Source organism: Thalassophryne amazonica, chromosome 1, assembly GCF_902500255.1.
Source record: "Thalassophryne amazonica chromosome 1, fThaAma1.1, whole genome shotgun sequence".
NCBI classification, from domain to species: Eukaryota; Metazoa; Chordata; class Actinopteri; order Batrachoidiformes; family Batrachoididae; genus Thalassophryne; species Thalassophryne amazonica.
In genome coordinates, this window is record NC_047103.1 from 16,762,265 (window position 1) to 16,780,995 (window position 18,731).

Below are 18,731 nucleotides of genomic sequence, written 5' to 3' on the forward strand. Positions count from 1 at the left end.
CCTCCTAACTGACCTTCTTGCCCAAAGCTGTTGGATACAGCACTAATGGAGGTGGCAAGAGTCTCGACTAATGCAACATTATTTGTACTCTCTTCTTCCTCATCATCAGGGTGGATACTGTAGATGAGCAGTCACGCACAAACTGCTTTCAGAACAGATTGATCCATTGCATCAATGTGTTCTTTGGATCAGAGATGTGATCTTGAGTGAATGGTCTCTGCAACTCCATTCCATTTTTCTGGATGACAGAGGTGTTTGCATGAGAATGTGGACAGTAGTTGCTCGCCACCTGTAACTTCTCGTGTCAAGTTCTGCTGAAGTCAATATATATGTCAGCAGATTACTATCAGTTACAACGATGAAATGGTTGCCATGAAAGTAATTGCTAAACTTTTCAGTTACTGACCATTTAAGTGCCAAAAAATATAATTCTATAAGCACCTCCCAGCCAGAGGCTTCCAGTGGAGTGTTTGCTGTTGTGACGCTCTTCCAAGCTTTACACAGTTGTATATACAGTGGGGTAAAAAAGTATTTAGACAGCTCCTGATTATCAAATCAAATCAAATCAATTTTATTTATATAGCACCAAATCACAACAAACAGTTGCCCCAAGGCGCTCTATATTGTAAGGCAAAGCCATACAATAATTACGGAAAAACCCCAACGGTCAAAACGACCCCCTGTGAGCAAGCACTTGGCAACAGTGGGAAGGAAAAACTCCCTTTTAACAGGAAGAAACCTCCAGCAGAACCAGGCTCAGGGAGGGGCAGTCTTCTGCTGGGACTGGTTGGGGCTGAGGAGAGAACCAGGAAAAAGACATGCTGTGGAGGGGAGCAGAGATCAATCACTAATGATTAAATGCAGAGTGGTGCATACAGAGCAAAAAGAGAAAGAAACACTCAGTGCATCATGGGAACCCCCCAGCAGTCTACGTCTATAGCAGCATAACTAAGGGATGGTTCAGGGTCACCTGATCCAGCCCTAACTATAAGCTTTAGCAAAAAGGAAAGTTTTAAGCCTAATCTTAAAAGTAGAGAGGGTGTCTGTCTCCCTGATCCGAATTGGGAGCTGGTTCCACAGGAGAGGAGCCTGAAAGCTGAAGGCTCTGCCTCCCATTCTACTCTTACAAACCCTAGGAACTACAAGTAAGCCTGCAGTCTGAGAGCGAAGCACTCTATTGGGGTGATATGGTACTATGAGGTCCCTAAGATAAGATGGGACCTGATTATTCAAAACCTTATAAGTAAGAAGAATTTTAAATTCTATTCTAGAATTAACAGGAAGCCAATGAAGAGAGGCCAATATGGGTGAGATATGCTCTCTCCTTCTAGTCCCTGTTAGTACTCTAGCTGCAGCATTTTGAATTAACTGAAGGCTTTTCAGGGAACTTTTAGGACAACATGATAATAATTAATTACAATAGTCCAGCCTAGAGGAAATAAATGCATGAATTAGTTTTTCAGCATCACTCTGAGACCAGACCTTTCTAATTTTAGAGCGCAAATGCAAAAAAGCAGTCCTACATATTTGTTTAATATGCGCATTGAATGACATATCCTGATCAAAATGACTCCAAGATTTCTCACAGTATTACTAGAGGTCAGGGTAATGCCATCCAGAGTAAGGATCTGGTTAGACACCATGTTTCTAAGATTTGTGGGGCCAAGTACAATAACTTCAGTTTTATCTGAGTTTAAAAGCAGGAAATTAGAGGTCATCCATGTCTTTATGTCTGTAAGACAATCCTGCAGTTTAGCTAATTGGTGTGTGTCCTCTGGCTTCATGGATACATAAAGCTGGGTATCATCTGCGTAACAATGAAAATTTAAGCAATGCCGTCTAATAATACTGCCTAAGGGAAGCATGTATAAAGTGAATAAAATTGGTCCTAGCACAGAACCTTGTGGAACTCCATAATTAACCTTAGTCTGTGAAGAAGATTCCCCATTTACATGAACAAATTGTAATCTATTAGATAAATATGATTCAAACCACCGCAGCGCAGTGCCTTTAATACCTATGGCATGCTCTAATCTCTGTAATAAAATTTTATGGTCAGCAGTATCAAAAGCAGCACTGAGGTCTAACAGAACAAGCACAGAGATGAGTCCACTGTCTGAGGCCATAAGAAGATCATTTGTAACCCTCACTAATGCTGTTTCTGTACTATGATGAATTCTAAAACCTGACTGAAACTCTTCAAATAGACCATTCCTCTGCAGATGATCAGTTAGCTGTTTTACAACTACCCTTTCAAGAATTTTTGAGAGAAAAGGAAGGTTGGAGATTGGCCTATAATTAGCTAAGATAGCTGGGTCAAGTGATGGCTTTTTAAGTAATGGTTTAATTACTGCCCCCTTAAAAGCCTGTGGTACATAGCCAACTAATAAAGATAGATTGATCGATCATATTTAAGATCGAAGCATTAATTAATGGTAGGGCTTCCTTGAGCAGCCTGGTAGGAATGGGGTCTAATAGACATGTTGATGGTTTGGAGGAAGTAACTAATGAAAGTAACTCAGACAGAACAATCGGAGAGAAAGAGTCTAACCAAATACCGGCATCACTGAAAGCAGCCAAAGATAACAATACATCTTTGGGATGGTTATGAGTAATTTTTTTCTCTAATAGTTAAAATTTTATTAGCAAAGAAAGTCATGAAGTCATTACTAGTTAAAGTTAAAGGAATACTCGGCTCAATAGAGCTCTGACTCTTTGTCAGCCTGGCTACAGTGCTGAAAAGAAACCTGGGGTTGTTGTTATTTTCTTCAATTAGTGATGAGTAGTAAGATGTCCTAGCTTTACGGAGGGCTTTTTTTTATAGAGCAACAGACTCTTTTTCCAGGCTAAGTGAAGATCTTCTAAATTAGTGAGACGCCATTTCCTCTCCAACTTACGGGTTATCTGCTTTAAGCTGCGAGTTTGTGAGTTATACCACGGAGTCAGGCACTTCTGATTTAAAGCTCTCTTTTTCAGAGGAGCTACAGCATCCAAAGTTGTCTTCAATGAGGATGTAAAACTATTGACGAGATACTCTATCTCACTTACAGAGTTTAGGTAGCTACTCTGCACTACTCGGCACACCACCAACCAAAATAATATTATAATGCTATTACCTCTGGTTTTGCGCAAAACCCAATTATTGCAGTAGAAAATCGATACAGAAAACACCGCATTTCGAAAATCCTCAAGCATTTTGCGCTCTGATCTCAAGTAGGGCTGTCACGATTAGGAATTTCTGGAGACGATTAATTATCAGACAAATAATTGCGATTGACGAATATATTGTCTATTTTTTTTCTTTTTTCCCCTTCTTTATATTCTACTATTGTAGTATAATTACACAACTCTGGAAGAACATTTGGTTTCTGTTAGTGGAGAAACTGGGAATGGTGCACCATTTTTATTTTTATCTTCATTTTACATACAGTCCCAACTTTTTCTGATTTGTGGTTATTTCTGTTGCATTTCTGAAATTGTTTCTCCTCATCAGTCACGTTTTGTGCTTAAACACTGCTTTAAGCTCAAGATTGAACAAATAAATACCTTTGGAAAATAACAGCTGTTAAAGTTCAGAGTTCTCACCTGCTTTTTGTGATCTCTGCATCTGAACAGTTTTTTTTTTGTGGCTCAGTTCATTCATATCTTCTCATTTTTTAAATATGTTTTTAAAGATATTTGACCGTTTATTTCATCTCATGATCTCATAAATTCAGCATACGATGCGCACATGGTGTGAACAGGACGGTAACGGCAGAATCACACCTTTAGAGAAAGTTCAGAGAGAAGTAAAGGCAGCTTCACGTTTCCGTTTTGTTAACTTTCACTCGGGTTAAAATCCTCTCTCTGCTCCGCGCTCGATGCGCACTGAACGTGTCTCGCCTGCATTCAGGAATCTCCCTCACCCACCCCCCCTCCCTCCCAGTCTGCAGCCTGTTAACTCCGTGTGCGCGCACACAGGCACAGACACACACACCGACAGCTCCGCATTTTAGACGGCTTTTGAAGAAGACGGCACTGTTTTAATCGGCCGTCAGCCTCCTTGTTATTGTCCCGCCTTAACACGAGAGCGAGGCTGCAGCACGTTTGACGTCAGATTCTGAGTCGTTTTATGCTTTGTGGATAAAATAAATAATTCACGGTAATCGCGAATATGAAAAATAATCGCGAATATGAAAAATACCCACGGCACCCCTGACGATCGATCACGGCACCCTAGGGTGCCGCGGCACCCCGGTTGAGAATCACTGATCTAAGATATGATTAAAGTGGTGGGTGGACTCATTTACATTTTGAGCAAAGCCAATTGAGTCTAATAATAGATTAAATGCCGTGTTGAGACTGTCATTCTCAGCATCTGTGTGGATGTTAAAATCGCCCACTACAGAGTCCGACGTTGTTTTTGCAAAGTTACACACCGATTCAATGTTAATTTTAGTGACCTCTGATTGGAGTAACCGACGTGAATTACAATCTTACCAAATTTACACTTAGCCTTAGCCAGCAGTTTCAAATTTCCTTCGCCTGCTCTGGCCCCCGGAAGACAATTGACTATGGTTGCTGGTGTCACTAACTTCACGTTTCTCAAAACAGAGTCACCAATAACCAGAGTTTGATCCTCGGTAGGTGTGTCGCCGAGTGGGGAAAAACGATTAGAAATGTGAACGGGTTGGCGGTGTACACGGGGCTTCTGTTTAGGACTACGCTTCCTCCACACAGTCACCCAGTCGGCCTGCTTTCCCGGCTGCTCGGGATCTGCTGGAAGGGAACTAACGGCGGCTAAGCTACCTTGGTCCGCACCGACTACAGGGGCCTGGCTAGCTGTAGAATTTTCCACGGTGCGGAGCCAAGTCTCCAATTCGCCCAGCCTGGCCTCCAAAGCTACGAATAAGCTACACTTATTACAAGTACCAGTACTGCTAAAGGAGGCCGAGGAATAACTAAACATTTCACACCCAGAGCAGAAAAGTGCGGGAGAGACAGGAGAAGCCGCCATGCTAAACCGGCTAAGAGTTAGTAGCTGCGCTAAGCTAGCGGATTCCTAAAAACACACAAAGTGAATAATGTGTAAATAATTTAGAGGTGATTCAGCAGAGGGAGTGCTTTAGTTAAGGCACGTGAAGATTACACTGTGAAACAAATCATTATCTAGTTAACTAGATCAATTTAACTGCGCAGATTAAACAGCTAACAGATACAGCAAAACACCGCTGTGCTCCGGAACAGGAAGTGATACAATACTGCAGTGAGAGCCAACCACCAGTAGAGGCAAGCCAATGTCACCATTATGCAAGTTCTACTTAGAAAGGTGAGAGATGTCTGTAATTTTCATCATAGGTACACTTCAACTGTGAGAGACAAAATGAGGAAAAAAAAAAAAAAATCCAGGAAATCACATTGTAGGATTTTTAAAGAATTTATTTGTAAATTATGGTGGAAAGTAAGTATTTGGTCAATAACAAAAGTTCAGCTCAATACTTTGTAACTTTGTTGGCAATGACAGAGGTCAAATGTTTCCTGTAAGTCTTCACCAGGTTTGCACACACTGTAGCTGGTATTTTGGCCCATTCCTCCATGCAGATCTCCTCTAGAGCAGTGATGTTTTGGGGCTGTCGCTGGGCAACACGGACTTTCAACTCCCTTGACAAATTTTCTATGGTGTTGAGGTCTGGAGACTGGCTGGGCCAGTCAAGCCCTTGAAATGCTTTTTACGTGCCACTTCTTCGTTGCTTGAGCAGTGTGTTTGGGATCATTGTCATGCTGGAAGACCCAGCCACGTTGCATCTTCAATGCTCTCACTGAAGCAAGGAGATTTTGGCTTAAAATCTCATGATACATGGCCACATTCATTCTTCCCTTAACACGGATCAGTCTTCCTGTCTCCTTTGCAGAAAAACAGCCCCAAAGCATGAAGTTTCCACCCCCATGCTTCACAGTAGATATGGTGTTCTTGGGATGCAACTCAGCATTCATCTTCCTCCAAACACAATGAGTTGAGTTTTTACCAAAAAGTTCCATTTTGGTATCATCGGACCACATGATATTCTCCCAGTCTTATTGTGGATCATTCATATGCTCTCTAGCAAACTTCAGACGGGCCTGGACATGTACTGGCTTAAGCAGGGCGACATGCCTGGCACTGCAGGATTTGAGTCCCTCCCTGTGTAGTGTGTAGCCTTTGTTACTTTGGTCCCAGCTCTCTGCGGTCATTCATCCGGACCTTCCGTGTCGTTCGGGGGTTTTTTGTTCACCATTCTCATGTTCATTTTGACCCCGCTGGATGACATCTTGCGTGGAGCCCCAGATCGAGGGAGATTATCAATGGTCTTGTATGTCTTCGATTTTCTTACAATTGCTCCCACAGTTGATTTATTCACACCAACCTGCTTGACTATTGTAGATTCACTCTTCCCAGCCTGGTGCACATCTACAATTTTCTTCCTTGTGTCCGTCGACAGCTCTTTGGTCTTGACTATGGTTGAGTTTGGAGTCTGACTCTTTGGTCAGGATAGGTGGATAGGTGGTTTTTATACAGAGAAGTTCAAACAGGTGCCGTTAATACAGGTAACAGGTGGAGGACAGAAGAGCTTCTTAAAGAATAAGTTACAGGTCTGTGAGAGCCAGAAATCTTGCTTGTTTGTAGGTGACCAAACTTTTTCACCATAATTTAAAAATAAATTCTTTAAAAATCCTGCAACGTGATTTCCTGGATTTTTTTTTTTTTTTCATTTTGTCTCTCATAGTTGAAGTGTACCTATGATGAATATTAAAGACCTCTCTCATCTTTCTAAGTAGGAGAACGTGCACAATGGGGGACTGACTAAATACATTTTTGCCCCACTGTATGTTTTTTATTTCTGTTTAGCAGGCTTCTGGTTGTTAAGTGTATCTACTCTGAATCTTATTTAACTACAGTCCTGTTGTGAATCGCTAGTGTTTAGCATTCGTTAGCATTTAGCATTCACTAGCTAGGTTGATTCACACACACACACCCCCCGCTGTTACTTTTATAGCTGTTGCTCCCTGCTTAATACTTCTGTTAGTTTGTCGGTGTAACTGCTGTGAATTTTAGGTCATTATTTTACTCCTGTGTAAATCTTAGGTGTTGTTAGCATTTTTGCTAGCAGTTAGCTTGTGTTAGCTAGTTCGACCCCCCCGTTTCTTGAATACTTCTGTTAGTTTTTTCAGTGTAACTGTTGTGAATTTTAGCTTAGTACTTTACTCTTGTGTTAATCTTAGGAGGGGTTTTTTTTGCTGCTACTTTTTCAGTGTAACTGCTGTGAATTTTAACCCATTTATTTACAGCTGTGTGAATTCTGTGTGAGCTTTAGGAGTGGTTAGCTTATTCATTATTGGTTAGCTTGTGCTTGCTTGGCTGTACTCTTGAATTTCCAAGTGCACAAAATACAGGACTTTAATCCCTTCGTAAATCCTGCGTGATGTTGGAAATAGCGTGGCTCTCTTAGAGAGCCGTGTCCCTAAGTTAGAACAGCTTCTTAGCTCAGTGGAGTTAGATGTTATGGGCACTCCAGATGAGGTTATTGTTGGGCCGGCTAGCATGCCCATTAGCATCACCCAAGAAACGCTGGCTGTGGAGGACGGCTTTTGGACTCTGGCTAGGCAGAGGAAGCCCCATAAGGCTTGATGCCCGGCTGTGGTACCCCGATCACACTCGCCACTGCAAACTGTGAATCGGTTCTCCCCTATGGATTTGTCTGATGTGAATTTTCTGAGCCCACGAGTGACTTCCACTCCTGTCTCCAGGCCGAAACGCCGGACTTTAGTGATAGGGGATTCTATCATCCGCAAGGTCAGGTTACAGATGCCGGCTGACGTTACATGTATTCCTGGGGCCAGAGCTCCTGACATTGCATCCCATCTTCACTTCGGGTCCAACTGTCAACCCCACTGAGGTCCTTAGTCTGGGTCTCATTAACATAAGATCACTATCCTAAAAATCATTGTTGGTTAATGATCTAATTATTGATCATCACTTAGATATGATTGGGTTATGTGAAACCTGGCTTAAACCTACAGCTGTCCTCCCCTTAAATGAGGCCTGCCCACCAGCATATACAATGTTGCTCTTATTTATTTATTTACTTATTTATTAGCTGCCTCTACTGGTGGTTGGCTCTCACTGCGGTACTGTATCACTGCCTGTTCCGGAGCACAGCAGTGTTTTGCTGTATCTGTTAGCTGTTTAATCTGCGCAGTTAGATTGAGCTAGTTAACTAGATAACGATTTATTTCACAGTGTAATCTTCACGTGCCTTAACTAAAGCACTCCCTCTGCAGGCTGCTCAAGGAAGCCCTACCATTAATTAATGCTTCGATCTTAAATATGATCAATCTATCTTTATTAGTTGGCTATGTACCACAGGCTTTTAAGGTGGCAGTAATTAAACCATTACTTAAAAAGCCATCACTTGACCCAGCTATCTTAGCTAATTATAGGCCAATCTCCAACCTTCCTTTTCTCTCAAAAATTCTTGAAAGGGTAGTTGTAAAACACCTAACTGATGATCTGCAGAGGAATGGTCTATTTGAAGAGTTTCAGTCAGGGTTTAGAATTCATCATAGAACAGAAACAGCATTAGTGAAGGTTACAAATGATCTTCATATGGCCTCAGACAGTGGACTCATCTCTGTGTTTGTTCTGTTAGACCTCAGTGCTGCTTTTGATACTGTTGACCATAAAATTTTATTACAGAGATTAGAGCATGCCATAGGTATTAAAGGCACTGCGCTGCAGTTGTTTGAATCATATTTATCTAATAGATTACAATTTGTTCATGTAAATGGGGAATCTTCTTCACAGACTAAGGTTAATTATGGAGTTCCACAAGGTTCTGTGCTAGGACCAGTTTTATTCACTTTATACATGCTTTCCTTAGGCAGTATTATTAGACAGCATTGCTTAAATTTTCATTGTTACGCAGATGATACTCAGCTTTATCTATCCATGAAGCCAGAGGATACACTCCAATTAGCTAAACTGCAGGATTGTCTCATAGACATAAAGACATGGATGACCTCTAATTTCCTGCTTTTAAACTCAGATAAAACTGAAGTTATTGCACTTGGCCCCACAAATCTTAGAAACATGGTGTCTAACCAGATCCTTACTCTGGATGGCATTACCCTGACCTCTAGTAATACTGTGAGAAATCTTGGAGTCATTTTTGATCAGGATATGTCATTCAATGCGCATATTAAACAAATATGTAGGACTGCTTTTTTGCATTTGCGCAATATCTCTAAAATTAGAAAGGTCTTGTCTCAGAGTGATGCTGAAAAACTAATTAATGCATTTATTTCCTCTAGGCTGGACTATTGTAATTCATTATTATCAGGTTGTCCTAAAAGTTCCCTGAAAAGCCTTCAGTTAATTCAAAATGCTGCAGCTAGAGTACTGACAGGGACTAGAAGGAGAGAGCATATCTCACCCATATTGGCCTCTCTTCATTGGCTTCCTGTTAATTCCAGAATAGAATTTAAAATTCTTCTTCTTACTTATAAGGTTTTGAATAATCAGGTCCCATCTTATCTTAGGGACCTCTTAGTACCATATCACCCCAATAGAGCGCTTCGCTCTCAGACTGCAGGCTTACTTGTAGTTCCTAGGGTTTGTAAGAGTAGAATGGGAGGCAGAGCCTTCAGCTTTCAGGCTCCTCTCCTGTGGAACCAGCTCCCAATTCGGATCAGGGAGACAGACACCCTCTCTACTTTTAAGATTAGGCTTAAAACTTTCCTTTTTGCTAAAGCTTATAGTTAGGGCTGGATCAGGTGACCCTGAACCATCCCTTAGTTATGCTGCTATAGACTTAGACTGCTGGGGGGTTCCCATGATGCACTGAGTGTTTCTTTCTCTTTTTGCTCTGTATGCACCACTCTGCATTTAATCATTAGTGATTGATCTCTGCTCCCCTCCACAGCATGTCTTTTTCCTGGTTCTCTCCCTCAGCCCCAACCAGTCCCAGCAGAAGATTGCCCCTCCCTAAGCCTGGTTCTGCTGGAGGTTTCTTCCTGTTAAAAGGGAGTTTTTCCTTCCCACTGTTGCCAAGTGCTTGCTCACAGGGGGTCGTTTTGACCGTTGGGGTTTTACATAATTATTGTATGGCCTTGCCTTACAATATAAAGCGCCTTGGGGCAACTGTTTGTTGTGATTTGGCGCTATATAAAAAAATTGATTGATTGATTGATTGATTCACCCCAATGTCAGGCTGCTGCCATGCAAGGCACCCACTACACACCGGGAGCAACTAGGGGATTACGGACCTTGTTAAGGGTCCTTAGTGATTTTTTTTTTTTTTTTTTTTCTGGTCAGGCTGGGATTTGAACTGAGGATCTTCTGGTCTTAAGTCCAACGCTTAACCACTACATCATTACCTCCCCAGTGATGTTTGTTGTGGTCCCAAAAAAATTTTCAACATGCTTAAAATCTTTGAAAACTGTAAATTTCTGGGATTGTTTTTATCTGATAACTTGAGCTGGAATCATAATACCAACAAAATTGTTAAAAGTCTCAACAACAGCTTTTTTAATAATAATAATATTATAATAATATAATAATATAATAATATTTCCAAATGTCATAACTTTGTTTTTCCAGCTTGCTCAGTAATTATTACGTGTTGTTTTATCTTTGCAGTGCACGCCAATGCACGGTCATGGATTTGTCTTAGACAAGTACAAGTGTCACTGCAAGAAAGGATTCTATCACCCCAACCGAGTCCCTGTCAACAGATTTGCAAGTAAGTCCATTTATTTTGTAGTAAGGATGACAATCTATTTGTGGTTTGCCATCAAAATCACAAATGGACTTCTTTCATCTCAATAATTCCACATCATTGAAATATCTGAAGAAGTCAAGTAGATCGTTAGGAGTCTAATATTTGAGATCAAGTCACACAGCACTGCATCCACAACCTTAGGTCCTGGATGGCAACCACCGGGCAGACAGCTAGTCCATCTGTACCTGTAGACAGTAGCCATCTCCTGCAGCCAGGTGAGACGTAGGCATTACCTTGGCCTTCTTGAGCCCTCGGGGTCCTCAATGCTGTGGCATCTGCATTCTAAATCGTTCGAGTCACCCTAAGTCATTATTTGTTTGACACCAAGTCATACCAGCAGTACTCAAGGATTCCCCAAAGAGTGATTGTTTCAAAGGCATCACCAACCACCTCTGTCCAGTGACCTCATGGCTCCGTAAGATCACTGCACAAAAGGGGGGGGGGGGGGGGGGGGGGGGGGGTGTCACAAAACAAGATAAAAACACTAAATCTGAGGGAAGACATAGTCAAAACAAGTGAAATTATCTGTCCATGCAGTGAGATAATTTCAGTGGACAAGATTTCTTGACTATAGTGTAAAGTTGAACACTTAAAATAAGATACTAACTCTTAAAACAAGACAAATTATCTAACCGTTTTAAATCTAAGTTGGGTTTTTTTTTTTTAAATCTTTGTAAGAACCAAATAATCTGCAGTCCTTCTCCCAGGCGTCTCTTGATCTCAAATTCCAAGGACCCAGCGACACGAAGGTCATTGCCAAGATAAGCGAATGTCATGAAGGTCGACACGTTCGCTGCGTAACTGAGGTTGTAGGTCAGTGTAAGAATTTGTTAAAATTAATTGCATAGTCTGTTTTCCATTCAAACAACCAAGTTTCGTGCGACCGGTTGATGTAGCTTAAGTAAATACAGCATTTCATTTCTGTTGGCTTTAAAGTATTTACAGTGTGTCATTTGCAAGTCTGTTATGTAGGAAACAAAGAGGATGGGCTACAGACTCAGTATCAGCAGATACCCAAAATTAAGTGACTCAGATCTGGGCTGGGAGGAAAGAACTTCGAAGGAGCAGATTTGAAAATGAAACTAGATGGATTTCCTTCAAACCTGGTGGGAGTATTAATTGGACATATCTAGATTTGGTTAGATTTTGGAGTGGTTTGGTGAAAGATTAAAACGTCAAGGTAAACCTGCTCCAAAAAGTACCTTTTTGTATATCTGAACAACCAATAAGCCGAGATGGATAAACCTTGGTGGGAATATTACTTGGACAGATATCTAGAGGTGAGTACATTTTGGTGTAGTTTGGTTAAAAGGTCAAAGGTCAAGGAAAAATAGGGGCCAACACCACTTTTTTTAGTGTAAAACTCAACAACAAAATATTTGAGATTAATTGGTATGAATGACTTCATTAAAACCCTGCGACCCGATCCCAGATACTGTAAGCGGTTGAAGATGAGCAAGTGAGTGTGACTTCATTAAAAGTTTTTTTTTTTTTTTTTTTGCCCAAATTTTGTGGAAGATGGGTGATTTTTGGGTTACTAGTCAATAGGTCGCTAACCCTATGTCGTGGCGCAGCGTCCGTCGTAGTCATCGCTGCCGTTGTTGTCGTCGTCATCATCCATTTATTGCAATATCTCACAAACTGTCTAACTTTTTCTAATTTGGTGAGGGTCTAATATGGGTCATTGACATTGTTCTTGTCTAAATATTATAGTCATAGATTTGTTCATTTTAAATGGCAGCCATTTTTATGCCAAAAATAGCAATTTTGAGCACTTAAAGGTAAGTTTTTTTCAAAAACTGTAACTTTTTTCTAATTTGTCAAGGGCATAATATGGGTCGTTGACATATTTGACGTCAAAAAATTATACTCATAGATTCCTTCATTTTGAAATGGCGGCCATTTTTATGCCGAAAACAGCCAATTTAGGTATTTGGACCCAATTTTCTCAAAAACTGTCCAGTAACTTTTCTTTTAATTTAACAAGGGCACAATATTGGTCATTGACATTGTTCCCATTCCATAATTATTTGTGTAGATTCATTTGTTTGGAAATGGTGGCTATTTTTATGCAGAGAATGACCATTGACAGTAAAGAATCTGAATCTTTGAGTAATTGAGCCGGTAACCCACAGGGCTCTTGACACTCTGTTTGTTTGTTTTTTTAGCAATACTGCGAGCAAACCAAATGAATGATGCGGGTTTCTCTGTAACCTCCTTAGTGGAGGGAATAATGATAATGAAAGAGTGTGAGGAAAGAAGCTGAAGAAGCTAATAAGCTTTGGGATGGCAGCTCTTTTTATTCATTGTTACTTTTACCATGAATTTTATATGCAGTGAGTTAATTAAAAAAGTTTTCTCTTAAGTTTATCCACCACTGTCCTCTGTACCATTGCCAATTTTCTCTCTTTACTCACCCCTTTTTGCCTTCCCTTCTGTTTTTTGGACCACATTATTGCGCTGCACGCTGTCTCCTTTTGCCTGCTGGTACTTTTAAATGCACAGAAACGTGCGTGCACATCTGAGAAGACAGAGAAGAGAGGTGGTTAGTGAGGCGTAGTGCTGCCGTCTGTGCCGCCGTGGGGCCAATAACAAGACTGCTAATGCACGGGGGGAAACCCTTGACACTCCTTTGCACAGAAAGCCGGGGCAACAGGCTTTCCTGCGTCTCCAAGAGATCCGCCACCACGGATCCGACATGCACGACCTTCAGTTTACCGTCGGATCAACAAACCAGTGAGAATAAATCGAAGGGGATGATGGATATGACTCATACGGAGATAAATAGACCTTTTGAAGGTTCAGTCGCATGGAGAGTCACAGCATTGCAACATTGACCTGTTTCTTTTTAAACGGCAAAATCCCTGCAAATCTCTGAAACAATGGATGTTTGCAATAAACCCTCTTAAACCTCCATAATAAGTCGACCATTTCTTATATATTGAGCCACATGGGATTTCAATGAGTTACTATCCAAAGCAATAAGAGCATCTTTTTTTTTTTTTTAACTTATGTTTAACTTGGGAGGGAGTGTTTGCTTATTTATATATATATATATATACGAGGGCTGTCCGTAAAGTATAGGTCCTTTTTATTTTTTTCTAAAACTATATGGATTTCATTAATATGTTTTTACGTCAGACATGCTTGAACCCTCGTGCGCATGTGTGAGTTTTTCCACGCCTGTCGGTGACGTCATTCGCCTGTGAGCACTCCTTGTGGGAGGAGTCGTCCAGCCCCTCGTCGGAATTCCTTTGTCTGAGAAGTTGCTGAGAGACTGGCGCTTTGTTTGATCAAAATTTTTTCTAAACGTGTGAGACACATCGAAGTGGACATGGTTCGAAAAATTAAGCTGGTCTTCAGTGAAAATTTTAACAGCTGATGAGAGATTTTTAGGTGATTCTGTCGCTTTAAGGACTTTTCACGGTGCGAGACGTCGCTCAGCGCTCTCAGGCGGCGTCATCAGCCTGTTTCAAGCTTAAAACCTCCACATTTCAGGCTCTATTGATCCAAGACGTCGTGAGAGAACAGAGAAGTTTCAGAAGAAGTCGGTTTCAGCATTTTATCCGGATATTCCACTGTTAAAGGAGATTTTTTTTAATGAAAGACGTGCAGGCGGATTGCAGCGTCGGCTCGCAGCCGCCGCGACGCTCCGCCACAGGAAAAACACCTCTGTTGGAAGCCTTGAGGACAAGTTGGAACATCTCGAGCTGATAAACAATTTCTCATATACTCACTCCACTGAAAGCCATCAAAAGCCGCCTGGATTTTACAAATGGTTATCAACACGGAGGTGTTTTTCCTGTGCCGCCGCGCCGCGTCGGCTGCGTCCCGACGCGCGGACCCGTCCGCACGTCTTTCATTAAAAAAATCTCCTTTAACAGTGGAATATCCAGATAAAATGCTGAAACCGACTTCTTCTGAAACTTCTCTGTTCTCTCACGACGTCCTGGATCAATAGAGCCTGAAATGTGGAGGTTTTCAGCTTGAAACAGGCTGATGACGCTGCTTGAGAGCGCTGCACGACGTCTCGCACCGTGAAAAGTCCTTAAAGCGACAGAATCACCTCAAAATCTCTCATCAGCTGTTAAAATTTTCACTGAAAACCAGCTTAATTTTTCGAACCGTGTCCACTTCGATGTGTCTCACAGGTTTAGAAAAAATTTTGATCAAACAAAGCGCCAGTCTCTCAGCAACTTCTCAGACAAAGGAATTCCGACGAGGGGCTGGACGACTCCTCCCACAAGGAGTGCTCACAGGCGCGAATGACGTCACTGACAGGCGTGGAAAAACTCACGCATGCGCACGAGGGTTCAAGCATGTCTGATGTAAAAACATATGAATGAAATCCATATAGTTTTAGAAAAAAATAAAAAGGACCTATACTTTACGGACAGCCCTCGTATATGCACATATAAGCATTCTTATAGTTCAGTGTGGACAAACTCTTCTAGAAGAAAACTAACTAATAGTACCTGTGGGCAATAAGGGCCACAACACTATGAAATGACCTTGGTCTTCACTCAAATGTCTGACCTCTGGCTGACCTTGCCATTTCACTTCTGGAATCCACCTGTGTGTGTCACATTTGGTCCAGATTGGGTTTAAAATAAAATAGTTGTGCCATGTTTCATACAAATTGAAGTCAAAACTTTAAATTTTGACCTTTGACACCAATGACAGTGACCCCAATGATTGACCTTTGGCAAAATCAATCTTCCTTGGGCAATTACTCCTATTGTCAAGATTGGTGTACATCAGAGTGAAATAAATAAAATAAAAGTTTTGACCTTTGACCCCAACAACCCTGGCCTTTTTAAAAATAATTTAGAGGTAATTCTGTGGTTGACAATCATCCATGCATAAAGTTTAGTGGACATCAGTAAGAAAACCTTAAATTTTGACCTTTGACTCCAATGACCTTTACCCAAATGGCTGACCTTTGTCCAGTTTGACCTCACCTGTGCAATTTTAGAACCCACCTCCATATGTTTGCCACGTTTGGTGGACAATGGAATGGAAATAAATTTTTGACCTTTCACCCCAACGACTTCTAAAGTTGACCTTCATCCACAGACCAGTTTTGGTGGAAATCGGCCAAAGGGCCGGTGAGGAGCAGTGAAACAAAACCCCCAGCAAAAACACCTTAAATTCTGATGAGCGACGTTGATCAAACGGTTACTGTTTTTAAAGCTGCTTTCTCAAGGCCTCAGATGTGTTTTTTGACCAAAAATTACTTTCAACTTTGAAAGTGTCGACACTTCTCTAAAGCCCGTCTGTCTTTAGACGCCGCCATCCGTGTCTGTGTCTGGTGCTTTCCCGGCATCAGCTTTGTGCACCGTTTGGTGCACAAATGAGGTGAAGCAATGTTGACTTTTCATGTTTTCACGTATAGATCCACCTGTGCCGCGTTGACACTGTGTCAGGAAGTCGTCGTAGAGTCAGAGCACATATACACTCTGGAGTCTCGGTCTCTTTTATCTTATAATACCGGGCTCAACACATCCACCAGAACCTTTAACAACAGGGAAACGTGACATTGCATGAAAAGGAAAATCCACTTTTCCACTTGTCATGCCTTTCGCTGAAATGTACTGAGTATCATCAGTACATTTAATGTTTTATGTACACATGTCTACATATATAAAAATTAAGAATTCAATTGGTTCATGTTCCAAGATGCAAAAAACCCCAGCAATCTTTAAATTTGAGTGAGTGAGTTAGTCCAACCCAGCTTTCCTACACAGTAATGTAAAAACCTAAATGCTATCATTTTGTAACTCACCAAATTAAAAGAACCTATAATGAGGTTGAAGTAACTAATTGAAAAAGCAACTTTTTTTTGCCTATTTAATATTCTGTTGATATGTCTGCCACCTGCTGGATGCGGCACCCGCCTTCATGTTTGCATCAACCACTGAGTTCCCAGCATCCTTCCTCTTGGATTCCACTGTAAATTTAGTGTGTACTTTGTAAATTCTAGACCTCCGTGCAGTAATTTGCTTCAATAAAATGTACTGAGCATAATCTTCTATCTGTTGACCCTGTTTGGCACGTATTGCACCCTGGACCCAACTAATTTTAATGATGCATTGATCCATTCCCGGTTATCAAGTCACAGTTGGTAGCTTTAACACAGACTTCTATGTTAGGTGATGCATGTTATCGAGTTTTCATGCTAACGTTCACCCTTTAGCATCAGGTTATGTGACGCTAACCAGTTTTCATTCTAATGTTCACCCATTAGCATCCTGTTATGTGACGCTAACAATTTTAATGCTAACGGTCCCCAATTAGCATCCTGTTATATGATGCTAACCAGTTTTTCATACTAAAATTAGCCCAATAGCATTACGTTATGGGCTGCTTGCGAGTTTTCAAGACACTGGAATGATTAAATCCAGTGTGAATTGCTGCTTTAAGGCGCTCCCCTTGCTCAGACCCTCAGCCACAAGTATGTATTTTTTTAACCATGTTATAAATTCCATTGCTTACAATGGAGGCACTTCACTCACGCTGACATTAAGGTGCGATGTCAGCACCTTGACATCACACCTAATGGCAAGACAGTGGTGCCAATTATACAATATATTACATAAAGACTGGAGCTTTCAGCTAAAATAAGGAAACAGTGCGGCAACACACTGACAACATTTACCCATTATGAGCTGCAACTGGATGAAATATTGCTTAGAAGGACCTTGGAACATGTTTCTCAGTATTTTCACAGTAACATCTCGAAGGAAAGACTGATTCAATAGATTATAGCCAAATTTATGTATCAACTCATATTTCATAAAGACTGTGACTAAAATAGTTATCTAGTGTTATTTGGGAGGCTTTCTGTACTTTATTAATTCAATAATTCGACTAAAATATGTTAAGTCTATTTATTTTGGGGAATTTCACATAGACTTGAGTGGATTTATCCACAGGGATTGATCTAGGGTGTCCATTTTGACTTTTCTGGATGTATGTATGCGTTTTTTTTTTTTTAAATTTAAACCCTCTTAGTTGCTAAAATAAGAAATCTTGAGAGCCTGTAAGCATCTTACTTAAAACCTGTAACAGAAAGACTGTTTGCCTCCAACTTAGCTGCCCTTAATGTTTTATCTCGCCGGTCTGAATATTCTTACTGACTTCAGTCGTGTCTTTGACAGACAAAGGGACAAATGGGAACGGTGCCGATAGCGGGCCCAATGCCGATGAGGGTTCATCCAGCGACTGCCTGCCATGTCAAGGGGGCTGTGCCTACTGTAAGGACGACACCCCCTGTGTGGCTGGAGAGGACGGTGCTCTTCGTATGGTTGTTCTCTCCTTCCAGTGCCTCTGTGTGCTGATAGTCTTCATTAGCATTGTGGTCATCTACCACTTTCGACGAAACAAGGTACTTGTCACTGCACTCCTCCACTTTGGTTGTTAATTAACACTTTGGTTGTAATCTTGCCATGCAAACCAGTGTTTTTCCAGAGCAAATGAAAGTTGCTAAAGTAATCCCTATTTTGAAAAGTGGAGACGAACACAAATTTAACAACTACAGACCAGTGTTGCAGCTCTCGCAGTTTTCTGAAGTTGAGAAATAGTTCACTTAAATACCAACCAATTTTTTTGAGAAACACAAGTTAATTATCAAAAAACAATATGGATTCAGATCTCAATGATCAACAAGGCTACCACTTATAGAATTGTTAGAAACAATTTTAGCTGCAGTTGAAAGAAAAGAGTATACAGTGGGAGTGTTTATCTATCTACGGAAAGCATTCAATACCATAAATCATGAGTTGCTATTGTCACATTTATACAAAGTATGGGATTCAGGGTAGAGCACACCATTACGAACCGTGAACAGTATGTTCATATTAATGGGCTACATTTTGATTGTAGACAGGTCATATGTGGAGTCCTGCAAAGGTCCATTTTAGGGCCTTTCCTTTT

The 18,731-nt window shown here is 41.0% G+C and overlaps 1 protein-coding gene across 1 annotated transcript in view; it reads left to right on the forward strand.

Moving 5' to 3' along the window:
* The window catches only part of gpr158a (G protein-coupled receptor 158a), a 206,753-nt gene that overhangs the window by 92,783 nt on the left and 95,239 nt on the right, over window positions 1-18,731 (forward strand). Inside the window, 2 exon segments of the mRNA XM_034166305.1 lie at window positions 10,655-10,757; window positions 17,957-18,183. Of these exon segments, the coding sequence (XP_034022196.1) occupies window positions 10,655-10,757; window positions 17,957-18,183 (330 nt within the window).